The sequence below is a fragment of the Fusarium solani genome (genome assembly GCF_023522795.1).
Source record: "Fusarium solani strain SB1 chromosome Unknown bctg00000013, whole genome shotgun sequence".
Taxonomy (NCBI): domain Eukaryota; kingdom Fungi; phylum Ascomycota; class Sordariomycetes; order Hypocreales; family Nectriaceae; genus Fusarium; species Fusarium solani.
In genome coordinates, this window is record NW_027072145.1 from 1,624,176 (window position 1) to 1,645,445 (window position 21,270).

General features: G+C 50.9%; 6 protein-coding genes across 6 annotated transcripts; 5 read left to right on the plus strand and 1 right to left on the minus strand.

Moving 5' to 3' along the window:
• Positions 1-2,642: 2,642 nt before the first annotated feature.
• MRS44_017386 (uncharacterized protein) lies at positions 2,643-7,564 on the plus strand (the record flags this gene model as incomplete). The annotated part of the gene is made up of 10 exons (XM_065617789.1): positions 2,643-2,813; positions 2,905-3,433; positions 3,481-3,707; positions 3,766-4,045; positions 4,100-4,333; positions 4,407-4,483; positions 4,540-6,644; positions 6,701-6,781; positions 6,845-7,222; positions 7,285-7,564. 10 exons carry the CDS (start codon positions 2,643-2,645, stop codon positions 7,562-7,564), a joined length of 4,362 nt encoding a protein of 1,453 aa, XP_065473861.1.
• A 942-nt stretch (positions 7,565-8,506) lies between these two features.
• Positions 8,507-11,258, plus strand: MRS44_017387 (uncharacterized protein; the record flags this gene model as incomplete). The annotated part of the gene is made up of 7 exons (XM_046282842.2): positions 8,507-8,775; positions 8,880-9,207; positions 9,264-9,681; positions 9,737-10,373; positions 10,423-10,598; positions 10,656-10,866; positions 10,934-11,258. The coding sequence occupies 7 exons, from the start codon at positions 8,507-8,509 to the stop codon at positions 11,256-11,258; spliced, it is 2,364 nt and encodes a 787-aa protein (XP_046124936.2).
• A 2,823-nt stretch (positions 11,259-14,081) lies between these two features.
• Positions 14,082-15,514, minus strand: MRS44_017388 (uncharacterized protein; the record flags this gene model as incomplete). Its single annotated transcript, XM_046274285.2, has 4 exons — positions 14,082-14,210; positions 14,266-14,287; positions 14,388-15,097; positions 15,242-15,514. The coding sequence occupies 4 exons, from the start codon at positions 15,512-15,514 to the stop codon at positions 14,082-14,084; spliced, it is 1,134 nt and encodes a 377-aa protein (XP_046124935.2).
• A 251-nt stretch (positions 15,515-15,765) lies between these two features.
• On the plus strand, positions 15,766-16,365 carry MRS44_017389 (uncharacterized protein; the record flags this gene model as incomplete). The annotated part of the gene is made up of 3 exons (XM_065617790.1): positions 15,766-15,804; positions 15,919-16,137; positions 16,321-16,365. 3 exons carry the CDS (start codon positions 15,766-15,768, stop codon positions 16,363-16,365), a joined length of 303 nt encoding a protein of 100 aa, XP_065473862.1.
• An 849-nt stretch (positions 16,366-17,214) lies between these two features.
• On the plus strand, positions 17,215-18,028 carry MRS44_017390 (uncharacterized protein; the record flags this gene model as incomplete). Its single annotated transcript, XM_046279756.2, has 2 exons — positions 17,215-17,618; positions 17,677-18,028. The coding sequence occupies 2 exons, from the start codon at positions 17,215-17,217 to the stop codon at positions 18,026-18,028; spliced, it is 756 nt and encodes a 251-aa protein (XP_046124934.2).
• Positions 18,029-18,461: 433 nt separating this feature from the next.
• MRS44_017391 (uncharacterized protein) lies at positions 18,462-21,268 on the plus strand (the record flags this gene model as incomplete). The annotated part of the gene is made up of 5 exons (XM_065617791.1): positions 18,462-18,529; positions 19,291-19,511; positions 19,554-20,233; positions 20,361-21,011; positions 21,086-21,268. The coding sequence occupies 5 exons, from the start codon at positions 18,462-18,464 to the stop codon at positions 21,266-21,268; spliced, it is 1,803 nt and encodes a 600-aa protein (XP_065473863.1).
• Positions 21,269-21,270: the final 2 nt, after the last annotated feature.

The following is a 21,270-nucleotide window of genomic DNA, read 5'->3' on the forward strand; positions in this document are numbered from 1 at the left end:
GTTGAGGGGGGGTAGATGAAACAGTTGATTAACATGAAGCAGAGTCTAAGGCTTCTGCGTCGAAGGAACCATAGACCTCATGGGCAAGTGTACGTATGGCTACTGGGATGGATCATGAAGCAGATATAATTCACCTAGCTACGAACAAGGCTCAAAGCAAGGCGGGAACGCCTCACTCCCTGAAAGGGGAGCGCGTGGGTGTAAGCAAGCCACGTCCGACCAGGGGGTTGACCTTCAAGGCAGGAGCAACATTTTGCGCGTTGTCATGATGTAGGTGGATGCACTGACTCGGGAGACAATAACCATGCTGATCCCTGATGGGTATTCAAGGCAGATAGATCCTGGCTTCAGCTGGAAAACAACCTATTTATCTCCACCCTTTGCCCACTCAGTCCACAAGCACACCAATGACAACTACAGTCAGGTTGAGGCCATGCACACTCCGGCGCTTCAGCTCTGGATGTTCTCCATCCGTGGCCTCGTCTGTAGGCCTGTGGGGAAATATGCCGGTACAAAAGTTCGGATCGATGATGAGCTGCATGGAATTGCCACTGCGAGGTAGGTAAGTTTTCTCTTTACCCGGACATCAGGAGAACGGGGCTAACCCACCGTAGTTTGAAATGACGACTAGGCTGAACACGAGAATGAGATAACAGGCCCGGCATTGGATAGCTATCGGGATCCCAGTGATGGAGAAAATTGATTATTCGCACTGCTGACACTTTCTTTGGTCCCAAGTGATGGCTTGATCACCGACTAGATGACACAATCACACCGGATGATCTGACTATGGAGCCATGAAACTGAGCAGTTACATGACTTCTGAATAGGGTATCCGTTGAGATCCTCGGTTAGGATGCATGCCGCTCAGACGAGCGCCTACAAGCTGGGAGACTTGCAGCTGTTGGATGCAAACGGCGGACCTTTATTTTTTTCTTCTCAACTTTATTCCCATTAGATAGCAAACAACAGATCAAAGCAACCTTACAGGATATGACACATTAGCTAAGACTACCTATTGAAAGCATCACACCCAACACCTCGGCTAGCAGCAGTGGAAGAAACAGTATACATTTTACAGCTGCATGTAGAACCTAATTACACTCACATTTCAAATGGATCAGCCACCAATGCAACGCCGCGGAATCCTCGGTGTTCAGAAATAATCGATACTGCCCCACATCATGTTGGTTGGCGAAATGCGCAGTCTTGGCCATGGACAAACAAGAAAACACTAGACTAGGTAATCAGACATACCCTTATACGGTAATAGGCCTAACATGATGATAACTACTTAAGCGGGAATAAAACCGGACAAGATCTAGGGCTTTTATTACTACTATGAGATTTCTTTTTAAATGGTGACCGAATGCTAGGGTAGAGAGAAATATGACATGGCTGAGTTTTTCCAGTCCATTTTGGTCCCTGAGCGTCTGTGCCTCTCTCGGTTATTCCTGACAAGACCAGACAACCAACACCAGGCGCCTGGGCCATGACGATCTTACTCTCTTCTCGGGATGGTGGCGGGGATCAGCCGAAAGTGTAGCATTCGTATGCACGTAGCAGCGTATGGGAGGCCACGATCCAATAATTCACAGAAGACAGGGGTAACACAGGGGTATGAGGCCGGGGGCGAGAAATACGAGTCTTTGTGGGACGCCCCGTCAAATTCTTGGTTTGTCCAGGTCTTTCACTCGCGAAACTGACTCAGTCACGCATCAGCACCAAGGAGGGAAAAAAATAGCTCCACACAGCCCTTTGGATAGCACGCCATCACGCAGTCATAGAAAAAAAATCTTGAGATATTACCAAGTCGCTTGCGCTTGGTGAAGGCGGCACACAAGGATGGACTTGATAGCCGAACCAGGGGCAAACTAAATGGCTAACATGAGAAACAACAACACATTCACATGAGTGATTATTTTATTATTCTATCAAACTATCACTATCGTCTCTCTCACACTTTCAAATCAAATGTCTGGTTCTCTTTTCGCCGGTATCTATAGAGTGTTGATTTGCTGTCTCATGTTTCCTTCACCACCTCGTGGCCATCCAGGTTTTTTCCCAGCTCTCTTCACCCGTTGGTCAACCCCTGCGCAGATGACGGATCTAGCGATACTACCAAGATCGACATAAAACAAGGATAAGACGCGCCACATGAGTCCACAACCTCCAACATCCCGCATTAGCCTAGCTGGTACCATGTCTTGGCACGGCAGTTGGACGTCGAGCTGAGTTAATGTGATCTGTCGTGCCTTTTCCGGCCCGTCCCGGCCCGTCCCGGCCCCATAACTATCTGATCAGAATGAATCGCCATTGATCTCCCCATAACTACTGGAACTGTACAATTTTAGTGCGGCGCTCTTTTCGACCCGCCTTGCTCATATCATGTCGCGCCAAGCGGGCCACTCCACACACAATATCCTGTCTGTCTGGACCATGTCCGAACCATGTCTGACGTGTCTTTTTTTCCCTTCTTTTTTTTTTTTTTTTTTTTTGAGTGTTCCTTCGGCCACTTTGCTTTCCTCGAGGGAGGATACAGATGGCCGTCTGTCCGTTTGCAGCTCCGTTGAACGTTCAATTGCGCTCATTGCCCTCGGGTCTCTGGGCAGGTTGGGAAACAAGTCCCATCCGCGACCGCCATGGCCTCAGCGTTGTGCGACGACAACTCTTTCGGGCCACATGCGGCTGGCTGCAGAGGCGGTTTCGACCTCACGCTGCTCTTTGAAGAGTCGATACTTGTTGTGCCAATCAATGCCTTGTTGCTCCTCGCAGCTCCATGTCGAGCTGTCTACCTCCTGCGCAAGAACACGGTAAAGGTTGAAAGCAGCTACTGGCTGTACTGCAAACTTGCAAGTCGACTTCTCTGATGTTTCTCGTGACCCATATTCTAACAATTGTTAGATCTTGTGCCTTTTCCTCATCGCATCGCAAATCGGCTTTCTCGTCTTATTGACGCAATCTTCAGCCGTCATCACCAAAGCCTCTCTACCAACTGCCGCCTTATCGTTTGTCGCATCCATTGGCCTGTTGGGTCTGTCCTATGTCGAGCATGTCTACTCGTATCGGCCATCGACGGTGCTCAACCTCTTCCTACTCTTCTCGGTCCTCTTTGACGCGACGCGAACCCGAACACTATGGCTCCAGGGCTACAATCGGTCCCCGGCCATTGCCGCCCTTGTCGCGACGGTGATAAAGATTGCCATGCTCGTTGTCGAGGCGATCGAGAAGCGCGGATTCTTACGTCCCCAGTACCGCGCATTGCCTCCCGAGGTGACGAGCGGCGTCTTCTCCCAATGGGTCTTTTGGTGGCAGCTCCCTCTGTTCCGCGCTGGCTATTCAAAAAAGTTGGAGATTGAGTCTCTGTTCCCTCTCGCAAAGCACTTCAAGTCATCATATCTGCAGGGGCTGTTACAGAATGCCTGGGCTAAATGTTTGTCGTCCTACCTCCAGCACTGCACGATACTAACAGTCGCATAGCATCTAAAAAAGAGGGCCGAGGTTTGATCTTGGCCGTTCTCGGGACACTGAAGGGGCCTATCCTGTCCATCATTTTCCCGCGGCTGTGCTTCATCGGCTTTACCTTTTGCCAGCCCTTCCTCATCTCAACGACACTGGCGTGGGCCGAGAAGGATAGCGACTCTGATGACATGAACCAGGGTTACGGTCTCATAGGCGCCTGGTTCATTGTCTACGTCGGCATAGGAGTACGTTCTTCCCTACAAACGAGCCATAGCAGCATCTCACTGACGCTTGACATCACAGGTGACGACTGGTCAGTACCAGCACCTGACCTATCGCGCCATCACCATGGCACGCGGTCAGCTCATCACGATGCTGTATGACAAGGCTACGGATATCGACATCACGGCTGCCGACCCTACCGCAGCTCTGACACTGATGAGCGCTGATATTGAGAGGATTGACACGGGATGGCGCACCGCTCACGACGTCTGGGCCAACTTGGTCGAGATTGCCGTTGCAGTCTACCTGTTGGAACGTCAGCTCGGCGTTGTGTGCCTCATTCCTGTCGGAGCCGCAATCTGTAAGTACAAGCTGGGATTAGAATGATCAATGTGCTAACTCGGCACGAATTCAGTCTCCATCATCGGGTCTGTTATTGCCGTCAGCTTCGTCATGGCTCGCCAAGCTATGTGGCTCGAGGCCATCGAAAAGAGAATCGCCGCAACCTCTCAGATGCTGGGGGCCATGAAGGGCGTCAAAATGTGCGGCCTGACCGACGTGCTCGGCACACGTATTCAGGCAATGCGAAACGAGGAGATGCACATCTCGGGCAAATTCCGCAGGTTGTTGATCTGGAATATGGTCTTGGGTGAGTACCTGCAATGGCTTCACATGCCATGAGCTCAGCTGCCAAGAAACCTCGCTAACCGTGACACCTGTAGCCTACCTTGCTCCTATCTTCGCCCCCATCCTAACCTTCACGGCGTACAGCGTGCTTGCCCAGTCGCGGGGGGAGGCAGTAACTTGGACACAAACCGCATGTTTACGTCTTTGTCTCTGTTTGCACTCCTGCAGGATCCTCTGACCTCGTTTGTTACGTCATTGTCCTCTCTGATGGGGTCCATCGGAAGCTTTGTGCGCATCCAGTCTTTCCTCAGCACAGACGTCCGCGTCGACGATAGAGTCATCCAGGATAGCATCGAAAGCGACGACTCCTTGGGCTCCAGGTCTTCAGGCAGTGAACCCGAGAAGAACTGTTCTTCACCCGAAGAAGATCCCAAGCTACTGAAAGATGCAATTTCAAATGGTTCTTTGAATGGCAACGCTGTCATCGTCAAGGCTGGCTCTTTTGGATACGACACCGCCAAAAAGCCCATCTTGAGCGGCATCGATGTCCAAGTCCCCCTGGGCAAGTTCACGCTTCTCGTTGGGCCGGTCGGCAGTGGCAAATCAACTCTTCTCAAGGCATTCCTTGGAGAGGTTGGTATCATGGCCGGGTCCGTCCAAGTATCGAGCTCCGAAATTGCCTACTGCGACCAGACCCCGTGGCACATGAACGGTACCGTGCGAGATAGCATCATCGCTTTCTCACCAGCAGATGAGCGCTGGTACCAGCAGGTGCTGGACGCTTGCGCCTTGAGAGAAGATCTCTCCCAACTCCCCAGGAGAGATCTCACCACGATAGGAAGCAAGGGCATTGTTCTCAGCGGAGGCCAGAGTCAAAGAATCAGTCTGGCAAGAGCTGTGTACGCGCAGAAAGATGTCATTGTCCTGGATGACGTCTTCAGCGGATTGGATGCGCACACTGAGAATGCCGTATTCCACAATCTCCTTGGCACTCATGGCATCCTGCGGCAGCTCAAGGCAACCGTCATCATCGCCTCTTCACGCGGTACGCGAATTCCCTACGCAGATCACATCCTTAGTCTCGATGGAACCGGCATAGGCTGCGAGCAGGGGAACTTGGACAAGCTGACCGAGTCTGGCGGCTACGTGTCTCGCTCCCTTGTATCCTCGGCAGACTGGACATATGAGCAAGCCTCCGATGCGGCTGCTGCTCCTACCGAGGCATCGGCTCGTGCCCTGGTGAATTCGGAAGAAGCCCATCTCGAGGACCTCGAAGACGAGGCCGGCCGTCGCACTGGGGACGTGGCGATCTACACATACTACATCCGCGCCATTGGCTGGATCCCAACCTTGATCTTTGTCGCCGCCATCTGCGCCTTCATCTTCAGCCAATCCTTCCCCACCATCTGGCTCAACTGGTGGGCAGCCGCCAATGCCAAGGACCCATTTACACGGCTCGGCTACTACCTAGGCATCTACGCCATGCTTGGTGGACTGGCCATTATCTTCCTAGTCGTGAGCACCTGGCAGATGATCGTCACCATGGTACCGCTGTCGGGTAACAACTTCCACCAGAGCCTGCTCAAGACAGTGCTCAACGCGCCAATGTCCTTCTTCGCCGCGACCGACGCTGGCGTCACCATCAACCGCTTCAGCCAAGATCTCCAGCTCATCGACATGGACTTGCCCCTCTCGGCGCTCAACACCTTTGCTACGTTCGTGCTGTGCATCGCCGAGATGGCACTGATCGCCGCTGGTTCGTATTATACGGCCGTCGCATTCCCCTTTTTGTTCGCGGCGCTGTGGGTGGTCCAGCACACGTACCTACGGACATCTCGCCAGCTCCGGTTTATGGATCTTGAGGCAAAGAGCCCGCTCTACGCCCTGTTCACCGAGTCCGTCACTGGACTGGTAACGCTGCGCGCGTTTGGGTGGCGCGGTGCCCTTGAGAAGAAGCACCACGAGTTGCTGGACCGGTCGCAGAAGCCCTTCTATCTTCTCTACGCGGTCCAGCGGTGGCTGACCTTTGTCCTCGACATGTTTGTGGCCTTCATCGCTGTGCTGGTCATGGTCCTTGTTACCCAGCTCAGAGGCGTACTCCCGACAGGACTAATCGGAGTAGCCCTAGTCAACATCATCCAGTTTAGCCAGCATCTCAAGCTATTGATGACCTTCTGGACAAACTTAGAGACGCAAATTGGCGCAATCTCTAGGATCAAATCCTTCACATCCCACACCGCTTCGGAGCACGAACCGCAGGAAAAGGAACAACCGCCGCCCATGTGGCCGTCTAAGGGAGCCATTGTGTTCGACAATGTCTCGGCCGGATACAGGTACATCAGCGCGTTATCCCCATCATACGTTCACTTGCTAACCCGTCCTTTTGCAGGCAGTCCGAACATGTCCTGAAGAACATATCCATGTCGATCGAGGCAGGGCAAAAAATTGGCATCTGCGGACGGACTGGAAGGTAAGGCCGTTCCAATATGTTCCTCTTGTCAGGCCTCTCTAGCTAACCCATATGCCCTCGCAGTGGTAAGAGTTCCATGGTCTCATGCCTTTTCCGCATGGTAGACCTCCACGGTGGCCGCATAACTATAGACGAGCTTGACATTAGCACGCTGCCCCGTGAGCAAGTTCGCACCCGGCTAGTCGCTGTGCCGCAAGATGCGTTCCTCATCGAGGGAGGCAGCGTACGTTTGAATGCGGACCCTTCTTCCGGACTCACGGATGCTGCAATTGAAGATGCACTGAGAGCTGTAGACCTGTGGGACATTGTAGTCGAAAAGGGCGGGCTTGATGTGCTCATCGAGGAGCTACACCTCTCACATGGCCAAAGGCAGCTATTTTGCATTGCGCGCGCCATCCTACGCCCATCGCCCGTCGTCGTTCTTGATGAAGCCACAAGCAGGTACAGTGTCACGCCCTCCATCTACCCCCTATTCATGCACCAGATACTAACACCGTAACCAGCGTGGACTCGCACGTCGATGAGCTCGTCCGGCGTGTCCTGCGTGAGCGGTTTGAGAATCGCACAGTAATTGCCATTGTTCATAAGCTTGAGTCGGCTCTGGATGACTTCGACATGGTAGCTGTTCTTGATGCAGGCGAGCTGCAAGAGTTTGGACCTCCGCGAAAGCTTTTGGAAAAGGGGCCTGAGGCCTCGACTTTTGCTGCTCTGTACGAAAAACTGGCTGTGGAAAAGAAGAAGGAGGAAAGAGAAGAAGAAGAGGGAGAAACATTGTCAGAATAGTCAGAAGTCAGATTACCAGTTACCTGTGGAGGAATGATTGTACTGTGCAGGACGGCTCGTCTAAGATGCCCCTTGAAGCTTCCCTGCTTTTGTTCCAGGGCGAGTACGATTTACAGCCTGCACCGTACAAGATAATTAGAGCGTGATTGCTCGAGCTAGGCGCCTGAAGATTTGGTACAAGCTAGAATCAGTGGCAAAGTGGTGGTGCCATATAATCCACCCCGTGCGGTAAAAGATCAACATTTACTCTCAACAGATCATAATGCTGGCCCCTCTACCTCATCTCAGGCCCCCTTGGCGGTCATGCAGCCCGTCTAGTAGGGCGCGATTTGAATATCACAGATTGTGCTGCTTTTTTCTGACTTTCGCGAGGGAAACGAGCAGTGCCACCCCCCACCCGATGATACTCACTAGATGCGCGTCTGTGTCGATCCCAGATGCTCGCAGGGGTGGGTTCAAGTCCTGCAGACTCATTTCCAAGGCGACCCATCCCTAAGTGGACCTTGCAAATGGCCCCTGTGTTGGGCTTTCGGTAAGTGCCATGTGTTGTCGATCGGATGATCTGATTTCGATCTGCCGCCTCGACTCTTTTTCCCGGTTTAGTGCGTTGAGACCATGTTTTTTCCGCTTGCTCCACTCTCTAATGCGCGGGAAGGTAGCTTCCGTGCCTAGTTGATGCACTTGGTTGTGTAGGTGGCTGGCTGACGTGACGTATCAGTTTACATGGTATCCTCGATTCTCCTTGTCGCCGCCCCTTCCGCGCCGTACCGTGCCGCGCTTCCCGTGTTGCGGCAGGTAGTACGGAAAAGAATCCCTATGGAAGCCGGTCTTCAGAGTCCGAAACCCGTCGTCTGCCCGTACTCCTCTATTTTAGGTTGCCCATACCATCCCATCGCGTCCACGGCCTGGTGTATTCACGCATGTATCCAAACACGAGCAGCCATGCTTCTCATCGTTTGCTTGAGGCTCTGTCTGCTGACTTTCCTGAGCGGGGTCTTGGCTCGCCCATCCATCCCTGGCCCAGCAGCACGGCCACATTCCCTCCGTCGTCCTTCGAAGCGCCAGGGATGCAGCTCCGGTAAAGAAGTCACCATTACGGCGCCAAGCAAGAACATCTTCCAGGGTCTCACAGATCATGAATATGCTCAAGTTACTGCTTACCTCCATCAGCAGAAGGAACTCAACCTGACTGCTGTAGTTAACTCGACCTCGTAAGTTTTGTCTTTTCGCATTACCCCTGAAATGACCTCCCCAGTGACTTATCCCTACTTCTTATATATCACTATGCCGATGCCTTTCAACTGATGGTATGTAGTTGGGACAACGTCATTGTGACTCTGGACCTGTTGCAGCCGAACAAGACCGATGCATTGGCATATCTCGAGGGACGCGGCCCTGCTCCAGCCCGGTATGCGAGAGCAACCTTGCAGTTTAACTCGCAGCTGCAACCCTACATTCAGGAGTACATGGTTGGCCCTCTGCCCGTCAAGAAGGGCTCGACCCGGTACGAGGAGCTCAACTACATATTCACATCTGGCCGCGGCCGAATCAACGTGTACAACGCTGATGGTGATGCCATCGCTGCTTTCAATCTGAAGGTCGGAGCTGAAATTCAAGACATCACCAAGCAACTTCTCAACGGTGTTAGTACATCTTCCCTACGTGCATCCAAGAAGCTGTTAGCTGATGGCATAAATAGACCGCAACCGGCGCAGATGACGACAAACTGTTGATTGCAGGTAGTGATCCTCTGACTCATAGCGGCGACAGGATCTACCAGTGGAACGAGTTCTACTCTGCTCACACCGGCGAATTCTTTTCCGAGACCATATTACCAACTTCTTTGCAATTCAAAGCCGATATAACGGGCCGAGATCCTTCCAAGTGGAAGGTAGTTGGCTGGTACTACGACGGCAACTATTGGCCAACCACTGCCGCCTTTCGCAAAGGCGTCGAGACCTTGACTAGAAGACCAGGACCAAACGTGGATGGATCATGGACCTCTACTGACCAGCAAGGCGAGAAGCTGCCGCGTGATCATCTGTACCCTCCCATTTCTGTACAGCCAGAGGGCCCACGGTTCGGGGTCGACAGAGAGCAGAACTACGTTGAATGGAGTAGGTGCATTTGATGTCGTTATCTTGCATACACGCGGCTAACAAGGCGAAACAGTGGACTTCAGCTTCTTCGTCTCCAACCAAAAGGAGACGGGGTTGCAGCTTCACGATATCCGATACAAGGGCGAGCGTCTGATCTATGAGCTTGGTCTCCAGGAGGCGCTTGCGCACTACGCTTCGCAGGACCCGCTACATGCCTCATCAGCATATCTCGATTCCTCATACGGCATTGGCACCAGCCAATGGAACCTGGTCGACGGTTTCGACTGCCCGTCCCATGCCACCTATCTCAACACGACGTTTTACATCAGCGAAACTACTCATGTGCACCCCAACAGTCTGTGCCTCTTTGAATACGACACTGGCTTTCCTATTCAGCGTCATTTAACATCAACCCATGTGTCTGCGAGTAAAAACATTGTTTTTACTATCCGTAGCGTCTCGACGGTAGGGAACTACGACTATCTCTTCGAGTATTCTTTCCACTACGACGGCTCCATCGCCGTCACGGTTCGGGCCTCGGGCTATATTCAGGGTGCCTTTTGGTCAGGAGACGGTGATTATGGCTTTCATATTCACGACAACTTGTCAGGGTCTATGCATGACCATGTCATCAATTTCAAGCTCGATCTGGACATCAAGGGCAGAAAAAACAGTCTGTTGAAAACTGAGTTTGTGCCAACTACCCAAGTGTATGATCCCCTCCGTCCCCTCTACAAGCAAGGTATTGACCATCATCAGCTACCCGTGGTCTGATGGTCAGCCTATCAACACCATGAAGGTCAACCGCTCCTACATCACCAGCGAAGACGACAGCAAAATTACCTGGGCCAAGAACGGAGCTGCTGCATACGCCGTTGTCAATAAGGATAAGCTGAATAGTTTTGGAGAGGCACCCGGTTACCACATTTTCCCAAGTGTGCCACCCTCCCTCACACACGCGCCCTAACATTGCTAACGGAGGATGTCTACAGACAGCGGTAGTACTGCCCACCTGACGGTTCAGTCATCCTCAGCCCTCGGTCAATCCGCCAACTGGGCCAATCATAACCTCTACGCCCTTCAGCACCACGACACCGAACCAAAGAGTGCATACGCCTTCAACAGCCACGATCCGCATCACCCAGCCGTGAACTTTGACGAGTTCTTCAACGGGGAGAGTCTCGACCAAGAGGACATCGTTCTGTAAGTATTTACGCCACTATAGTTGTCACAGCACAGCTAACTCTTTTTTTCCTTTCCCCTTTTTGAGGTACTTCAACCTAGGCATGCACCATCTCCCCAACACGGCCGATCTACCAAACACGGTGATGACGACAGCTGTATCATCGATGTTCATTGCACCACAAAACTACTTTGCCGGCGACGTGTCTCGGCGCACCATTCATCAAGCCCGGCTTTCCTACAACGAGCATTCCATCGTCACCGATGCCAAGACGTTCGGGGCGAAGCAGCCGACCTGTGCATACGATATGAACAAAGCCGCACCCGACTTAAGCAGCTTTGTCGGGGAGATTCAGATTCCAAAGTTCCCCTGGAACCCAAGTGGTAGTCTGCAGACGAACCCTGGTGGCTAGGTGATGAAGACAGCTCGGGGTCTCATGAAGGGCTGGCATGCATAATCCCCATGCCTTTGCGTGCTCGAGGCGTGCCTATGAGGCCCCAGAAGACAGGTCATGTCACTTGAACTCCCACTGAGGGTTGAGCTGAGGGTCTAGGTCAATGTGTTTTATTCCCCAGGCACAGGTTCTACAATTCCAACATGATAACTCGCCTTTGCTCCTTGCACGAGCGAGTCAGGATCTCGGGCATGGCAGCTGGTGGCAACCGACCATTTGATAGAATTTCGTTTATTTAAGATAGTACACATAATAAGTGCTGTTTCCATCATCGTGCCCTGATCTAGCTTTTGGTAGTAGAATGAGGTTGAAAAACTCGCATTCATAAGCCGAGTTAGATGTTGAGGTTTAAGTTTATCGCTTAAAACTGAACTTAAAATAGTCTCGGCAGTTAAAGCCCGGTATTCCAGTTAATTTTCCTTATTAGGATCTTACATCCGGCAGGATGATGGTTTGCGAAACAGTAGGCTAGGCCAGAAACAGTAAAGCGAAAGCATGACCAATTGCAGCCAAGATAGGTGCCTCCTGGTGGAAACGTTAGAAACAAAAATAAAGACGCGTCGTTCCCATGAAGCAGCACAAATCACCGTGTTACGCGTAGTCACGTGTACATGTGGGGGCGCGGAACGATTGCTGAGCTTCCTGACTCGTGGCTTGTGTGAGAAAAAAACACCATTGAGCTGGTGCGAAAAATCGAGTTGTGAGCACGAGTAAGTTTAAGAGTGAGCCTATCGCCTCATTCTCAATTGACGACTACTGACTGCTATCCGTGCTTCTTATACTATGGAGAGGGAGCTATGAGAAGATGCGTATTTGACATAACCTCTTTTGATGTCCGGAAGCAACAACACAGGTTAGCTTTACCCTATAGCCGTGAGCAAACCTCGGATCCTCAGCCATACCGTTCAAGGCGCGTGCGTAAAGGAAAACAGTGAGCTATGATTATGAAACCAGATTAATCTAGAGAGAAACGCTTTTTGAGCTTTGCTTTTGGGTGAAGCGCTGTGTGCGTAGCGGAAAATATGTACCTTTGGATGGCTATACTATGTTTGCTCGTAAGCCGCAATTGTGTTAATTCATTTGCGCTGGTAAGGTTACTCAGAGCAACACTTCTTCTCTCTCTCTCCCAGTTCATTTACACATGAAATAGTGCTCATCGCGAGAAAGCGCTCTTGATCACGATCGACGCGTCTGTCATGTCTTGAAGGAATCATCGTGTCCCAGCTGTTCCACTCACTGTGGTGGGTCACCATGAGTCCCACTCTGATTCGCTGAGGCATTTCTCCTGCCATCCACATACAGTACCGTAAGTTACTCCTGTAATCCACATGCACTGATCAATCATAACAAGGTGATGAAATTCCTGTAGGCCCTGCCTCTTTTGCTATGCTGTTTCAGAACCTTTTTTTTCTTTCTTTTTTTTTTCTTTTTTTTTTTTTGACTTCATAGCAGGAAATAAGTAATTTGGTGCTACTCCCGTCATGAATGTACCGAACTTTTGCCGCGGGCGGGGCTACGGGTTGCCCCACGCGACGTCACGGATCCAACGACGCCCTCCAAGTCGCGGACCTCATCATCAAGATCAACGAGCAATGGAATCAGCAGCCCTCGCAGCCTCGCAATTCCGTGTTCTTGTCTCCTGCAAGGCAATGTGAGACCAAAGTTTGCCCCATTGTTGCTCTTCGCCCACTATTTGTTATCGTTCTTTGTCCACGCATGGTAGAATTGATTCTCTCGATGGACACGCTGCTTCCATCTTGACGACTGCCGCATCGCGGTGTTGATTATGGAACTGGTGTGCTCTGGTGGCTTGTGTTATAGCTTGTGTTCTTTGATCCTGTGACTAGCGCCCCTTTCATGAGAAGCATCATGAAAATCAACAATTGTTCTGGCGTCGATTGCATTGTTATTCAGGCCACGTTACGACGTGGCGGTGCTAAAGGGTCCGAGGTCCAACACTACCTAACCGAGAGGTTCACCCTGGTACTTTCTTACAACGAGCTCCGCAAGTGTCCTCGACATAGCCTCCTCATCTTTGTCAAACCCAAACATTTTAAAAGACTTAACAGCATTGTAAGACCCTGGGCGCCTATCATGTGTCATGCAGTCAAGAAACACCCGCTTCATAACATTGATATCCTTCAGGCGATTACTTCCCCCAGCCCAACATCCGCTCATGGAACCAGATTTGAGTCAGACACTATAGTCCAGCACAATGCTAGCAACACCAGATGCTACTGGAGTAGAGCACGATGTGCCTTGCCTCAGGACGTCGTTTCCATCTTTTCCCATGGCTCTAATCCCCTCTCCAAGAAAGGCAAAATTTGGTCGACCAGGTTTATCCACAGGGCTAAAGTCGCATCGCCTGTCTCCATGACCATGCGCATTGATGCAGATGACACGAGAGGAGAGCGAAGCAGGGAATCCAATGTCTACTTCTCCATTGTGCTTATTGTTCGAGGCAGCCGCGAATAGAAGCATCTTTTTGGCTTTCTGCGTGGTCGATGGCTCCTCTGACAATTTGTGGTTCGTTTTCCAGACTGAAGGACATGCTGATGATATCAACTTTCCAGTCATCGACCGCGTGTTGAATTGCCTAAGGAAATTCCAATCATGTCAGCTCTGGATTGTGATTCACAACAAGTTCTCGAGGATCTCAGTGAGACGTACTTCGGCAACTGCCTTTGGTGTAGGCCTACCTCCTTTTGTGCCTTTGAACACACGGGCGACAAAAATCTTACCAAACTTGGTAGTCCGGATGAGAAGGTCTGCCATGTAGGTTCAATGTTCGCCGCCGTCGATCAAGGTCTCATTCCCTTCGTCGACAAAGTCTTTCCAGCCGGCGAATATGACACCGTCTTGGCATCGCTCCTTGACACTCTCGGTACCACCAGAGTCAATAATAGCAATCTTGACGAGGTTTTCTTTGTCAATCTCTTCCAGCGGAATCCGCGTCGAATGTTACCTCTCGAGATTTTCGCGCATATCTTGCAGGGATTCAAGCCAATCTTTCCAACCGATTCTTTCAGTGGAGATGTTAGCATACGCGTCCCAAGTCTCTTGGAGGTTACATCGTTGATAACTTACATAGCAGACTCCTGCTGAGGCTGTGACCCTGCAAAATCCTCTAACTTGTATTTTACTCCCTCGTCATCGCCCTTGGACAGTGTCCTTTGTGCATAATCGAAGGACGTGAAAGATTCCGCACGGAGCCCTCGGAAGATAGAAGGCGATAGCGGCTCAGGCGAAACGATGGGATCTTCAGGTTCCTCACCTGTGAGTGAACCGATAGTAGTGTGATCAGTGCATTTGGGATCATATCTTGCTTCCTCGAGGACATGCTTTTCCAACGGCGCGATAATATGGTGATGAATCTGGTCGAGCAAGTCGGGATCCGAGTAGCTATCAAACTCGGCATCCGTTCCAGGAAGGCACAGGTACGGCTCACGTTGAATGCACCTCTCCGCTATCTTTAGTATACAAGGTCTCGGAGAGTACCGTTTCTGGCACTCTTGAAGCAGATTCTGGGCAAACTTCCAGAGAGAGTTGGGGTGAGAGTCATGTCGAGCAGCTTCGAGTCTCCCGCTAGACCCATAAATTGCCGCTAAGCGATCTCCAAGCATGAGTTCCATCAGCAGAATAGCCAATCTGAGCATCTGGGGATGATGGTGTTGTGCGCCATCCTGCTCTTGTCTTCGTCTCTCGTAATCTTCTTGGGATGGCATTTGCGGTTTCCCCCGAGTGATTGTCACGAATGGCTTCCTCTTGTTGATCTTGAGGAAGCCCTCGTGGGCTCCCTGGTGGCAGAAAAGTGAAATGTTGTCCATGCTATAGTCTTCACCCAGCCATCTGGAGCCAAAAAGATATATCAATGAGTCAAGCCTGTTTTCATAGTAGTCGAATTTGAAGACAGTTCAATGACTAGAGGATCTCAAGCTCACATGGTTCAGTTCCACCTTCCTCTCGGCCAGCAAAGCGTCATCTGAGATTATATCGTTGACGGATTTTAACGGAATCACTCCTTTGAGCTCATCCCAGCAGTCTCTTCTCGTCCTAGTCTCAACCAGATCATCGAGATGGAGAGTAACAAGGTGGAGCTGGCAACTAATTGCTTCAGCTCTAATTCCACGCTTCTGCTTCTGGGCAAGGGCGTCTCCCAAGATTAGAGCAGTTTGGCGTAGCAGCTCGATGTCGGTGAGATTCTTCAACGGCATTGTCTCTCGTGACGAACGATAAGATCATCGAGGTCTAGGGGAAGGGAGGAGAGTGGGAATCAGCTAGACCCCGACGAGGGATTTGTCGGCTCTGAGAATGCGTCTGAGAAATCAAGCTGGCGGTTATCCTGACCGGTTAGTGGGGGACTTGCACTCTGTCTGCATGCTCTTGCTTTTGTCACAGTGAAACCTTTCAAGCCTTTTGCAGACAATTACTTCGGTCTCTTGTTCCATCCAGCCACCTATTCACAATGGCAAACACTCCCAAGTCTTGGAAATTCACTCGGTCGGTCAGTTACCAGCCAAATGGCCTTCTCCGACTGGGTCAGATTCTGTCCGACCCAAGTGATCCCAGAAGCGCCAGGATCACATGGTCCGACAGTCTCATTCCAGAGGATATCTAGGTCGACAAGAGTTTTTCCAACCCAAAGCTCATGCACTCTGAGGAGCTCGAAGGCCGCTTCAACGGCTGGGCAAGCTTACTTGGAGAGTTACTTGGGCTTTCCGCGAATGCAAAGGCGACCCAGAAGTGGGCGGAGGGCTGGAATTTTGAGGAGTTGCATGGTGAGATCATGCCCTTCGACGACGCCTGTGGGAAGAAGGCTCTCAAAGACGCCTACGTGGTGAGTTGGATAGAGTCCTAGTATTCTCTCTCTCGTCATTTCAAGCGTCTCTACATGGTGGCGGGGATCCAGCGGGCAAAAGGCGCCAAGCGTGAGATAGAACGTTCTTAATCTAATCTATCTATTTGCCGCTGCATAGGGAAGTCCTTGAGAGGGGTCGAAATGTAATCTGATGAAATTTAGTTTAACCGAGGTGCGACTCGTGACCTTGAGCTTAATGCACTATAGTCTGCTAATGGTCAAGTATTCGAGATATAATAGGAACGCTTCGTTTCTTATCATCTCTTTGTTTCACCATCAGTTGTAATCTTTCCCTTTGTCTCTTTTTCCTAATCATGCCCTGATAGCTTCAACGCATGCCCGATCCGGGATAATCACCATGTGAGAATACACCAATTCCTTTTACAAAGCCTGCCTCTGATTTAGAACAAAACCACCCAGAATCGCTGACGTTGCGAAACTGCAAGTCTTCGGTTGGGCAGTTTTGTTGCTAACAATTCTTAACCTCTTCTACAACTCCTAGAAGGATCTGCTGGGTCGTTAGCCACGGAACCGGTTGTGGCCACGGACTTGTGTAGGAACAAGTTTAAATTGTATATGCGTGTGGTAGCACTCACTGTTGCGCCCTGCAGATAGACCTATGCCGTGAGTTGGCCGATCATGAAGAAAGCTGGCCATGCTCCCTCCGTTTTAAGGGCCTGGGTGGCTTCATCAAAAGCTTGACAGGGAGCGTGCTGAGCTCGGAATAATGGAAAAAGGGACCTGGAAATCGTATGCCATCCATTTTGTTCTACTATTGGTTCGGTTAGTGCTGCTATCCTGGTAACTAATTTCGCCCTCCAAACTATTGGTCTTGGTACGCACTAGTGAGCAATAGTTTCAGCGCACGCTAGCTATTTTCGACATAGCTAGCTCTCTTCAGGGAACCGTTTGATATAAGGCGAAGGCTTCGCGTCAACAACGAAATTATAAAAATTTCCATCTTCGCAACCTGCCACACTTGCTTCTCTTAGCTGTCTCTGGCCACTTTCACTCGTTTTAGTTACTTTCGACTTTTTACATCGTTACCTTTCCGGAATGGCTCGCTATTCCCTCTTCACCTTGGCCGTCGTCGCCATCGGCGTCCTTGGCGCTAATGCCGGTCCTTGTCGACCCACTACCGTCACGAGTCTCACTGAGACCTCGTCCGTGGCCACGGTGGAAACCTCATCTACGAGCCTTGCCGAAACCTCATCGAGGTCTTTGTCTGAGACGACTACCACTCTGGCGGAGACATTATCGACGACTACTACAGAGACTTCATCCCAAACCCTGTCCGAGACTTCATCTACTACTCTGGAGACTTCGACGACGTCCGAAGCGCCGTCATGCGTGGAGACTCAGGTTGTTGTAAACCCAAGCTTCGACGACAACAACGGTGCTCCCTGGACGGGCAGTGGCTCCACAACCACCAACAACCCAAATTCCGGCAGCCATGCCTGGTACGTTTAATCGATTTCCAAGCACAGAGAGGAGCTGTCTGCTGACACGGCGTACTAGGATCGTCAACCTCTTTAACGGCTTTGGGAGCGCCAACTTTGCGCAGACCTTGAATAACCTTGATGGCAACTACAGATTGACCTACTTCTACCACGCAGCTTCGTGGGTTAACGGCGGTGCTGGTTTTTCGTGCACTATTCAACCCAAGGTTGGAGAGCAATCTCTTCCTTCGGTCGACCTTTATGAAATCAGCTCTTGGATGTCAGACACCCAGACCTGGTCGAGCGGTGGTGAAATTGTGGCCGAGACTGAGCTGTCGTTCAGTATAACTTGTTATGGGGAGTTTGATCAACTTACTATTGCTTTCGATGATGTTACCTTCACGCAGGTCTGCGATGGGCAGCAGTCTTGAGGTTAGAAGGGACGACTGATGCGCTTTAAAGTGCTGCGAGTCATCAGTTGTATAAATCGTAGACTGGTAGACACGATCGAATAGAATCGCGCGCTTTGATTCTGACATTGTTGATGATGATCGAGTACTCGACTATGATCTGCGGTGCCGGAGAAAAGGTAGAGGTTATCTATGGATTTGTTTGCCGAACAGAGAGGAGTTCTTGGAAGGAGTGGAACGTCAAACGAACTCAAGTCTTTGAGCGGGATTGCTGTGGCGAATGTCGGCCTTGGAGTTGTCGTTCTGGGTGGTGGTAAGCCTGCATTGCTCATCTAATGACTTCTCCTCTCGGGGACCTCAATCGCAGAGGTGGTCAGCCTGCATGAAGTGGCTGTCATACGTGCAAACTTCATGATGTTGGCACCCTCTTCCGTCCTCGTTGAAAGGAGCCAACATGTGCAGGGTGCTCATTGTACGCAGTCCTGGGTTGGCTCTGGTTGCCAAGGAGAGGAGTTGGGGAAGGTAAAAGCCCTCTCTCTTTCAGCTCTCAGATTTCCCAGATGCCCGTTCTGGCTTTGATTTCCTACCTTGAGTATTAGACAGGATCTTTGTCTCCATCCAAGCAGTGTGGCTCAGTCAACACATGAAGCGTTGCGGACCACTCTACATCATTTTGGGCTTGCTGAAGATACTATTCAGCTTGTTTTCATGCTGGGCATGGTCCCATCTCGTCGTCTACTCTCTTTCCTTCTGTTGAGGCCTCATCACCTGTCGAACCATTTTCGTTGGGTTCGAGCGGGTGAAGACTTCGGTACATGTTCTTCCGAAGAGCACATGTAATCATATCTCACCGACTTCTCGAAACTTATCTTCGCCTCATTTGACTCCTATACTATCCCGAAACGAGACCTTGTGCGACTTCGTCGCCAGGGCATTCTCAAAATACAATCGGATGACTTCTGTCAGTACTTGCGACTCTCAATATCCAGCCATTCAGGGCTGGAAGTGATGCCCTTGCTGGGGGAAAAGCCAGAGCCTTGCTTGGCACTGAGATCACACGCCTGGTAGCGGACGCTCTTCCAGACCCATTCACCTTTTCCCTTCAAGATTGAGTCGCCCATGCAGTGAAGGAAGTACTCGTCAACGTGATTATGCCAACCCTAGAGAGATCTTCTAGGAAACTGTCCATGCTAGTGGTATTTACCTGATCGCATATGAAGTTCCCTCAAACACGCCCTTTCAGACGTGACGTCCTGAACCATTCTGACCGCAATCTGGATTAGTGACCGCCTCTACCAACTATCTTTCTTCTCCCTGATTAACGGCATCTCCTCCAACTTCTGTCTCTTCGAGGCTGGCTTCGATCGTCCTACCAGTAATGGCCTTCTTTGCGAAGTCTCTGCGACAGATACACTGGATAGGGGAGTAAACCGGGTAACGTGGATTAAGGATCTTGACTCTGTCAACAACCCCTCCGCCCCTTCTGGTCCCCCCAGGAATCCGCGTCAAAGGCTTCTTGCTGTCCTCGCTTAAAATGCACTGTTAGTTCCGGGTCGAAACCAGAGAGCAACTTGGGTAACATGTCTCAAGAACCTCTCTGAGTCTTCATTTGCCTCCGACTGCAAGGTTCTTGATCTTGCTCTATTTAGCAACGATCTACAAAGCTTGTCTCCGGAATTTTCGGCGGATGCATGGGCTGAGCAGGTGCAGGCATATGGAGCTCAGCCATGCCATGTCGGAATTGCCGTTGACAAAGTCATTCGCAAGCGAAGTTTCATTGGAGGCAGCCTATCCCAAAGCTCCCCCGCCGAATTCTGCCCAATATCTACATGCCAGTTTCTCGTGTCTCAAGACGTGGAGAGGAAAATCAGCATTGGAGAGCCCAAGGATGCGATCGCCCATGGAAATATTGATTGGTTCTGGCAGAGAAAATCCCAGTTCCATTCAATCGGCTTCACCTCCCTTTTCATAGCTCTAGGGGACGCACACGTTATGATCGGTGAATACGAGAAGGCTGAGCAGTATTTCGATGACTACAGCAGGCTTTATCCTCTCACCAGCTATCTCAGAGTGGCCACGCCACTCAGAATCAGCTTGGCCAGACGAAGACTGGACAAGGTTTCACTTGACGACATCGGATCTAATAGTCCCGTTAAGTCGGCTCTGCAAAACATTGGGGATTTGACTGAGGCGGTCAAATTCGCCCTCTTAGAGGAGCTAACTGCGGTATCATCGCATCTCTGCCGGCTTGGCTTTTCTGTCGAGATTCGGCGCTGCAGCCTTCTTCAACATCAGAATTTTCTCTATGGACGCATTCATATCCTGAGATTGGAGGCTCTGCGAGTTGTCCAAGTTCAAAGACACCAAGCCTGACGCTGAAGCTGATAGCGATCACCAATCTCTCCTTTCCCGCATCCCAGAACTACTGCTTCCCAGCGACCCAGACTTTCAAGATCAGCTACAAGACTGGGTCATCGGTTTACTTCTTCAAAGGATTAAGTATAAGTCCAACGGCGCACTTCGCGAAGTCTGGTTCGTCGACAGTCCGGCTCTTGAGTCCTTCTATCACAAGACTCCTGCCGTTACCGAGAAACTCATCGCCGCGGTTACCCCCGGTCACTCTAGCAGTATCAATAGCGACCGCATATCGGTAGGTAAACGACAGGGAATCTTTCTCATGCTTCTGATCTTGAATCGAGGAGCCCTCATCAGGGTGTTTCTCCCCCATGTCTCCCTTTCTGACTCCAGCCTCCCTTTCAAGACTCGCCCGAAGTATTTTCCACGCAATGATGATGGACTTTGGAGGTCATTTCAACAGCTTCAGTGGGCATTCTGTGTGCCTCGAACTTGGCTCAGGAACGAGAGTTATCTTTTTGAAGTTTCGCCACAGGAAATCTTCCCAATCTCTGAGCGAATGTATGTTAGTGAGGGCTGTTGTGCAGTCCTCGAAAAGGTCCGCTTTCATCCGGACTTCGAGCCTCAGCAAAGTGCCACAGGAGAAGAAGTCGGTACTAATGCTAACCCCTTTTTAGTTGTTCGACCATGAAACTTGCAAGGTGGCTGATCCGTCATGAGTAGAGCCAGATCAACCGCGAGAGCAGTGCCAGCGGCAAAGTGTATGCCTTGAAAACATTCAACACTATCAGCTCCGAGGTCTTCTTTGAGGCCGAGATGAGGGAATTCGCGCATCTTCAAGCTGCCAACCACCGACCTTCCGGTCTCATTGAATTCTACGGCGGCATCAGCTGCCCACCGACGTAGAG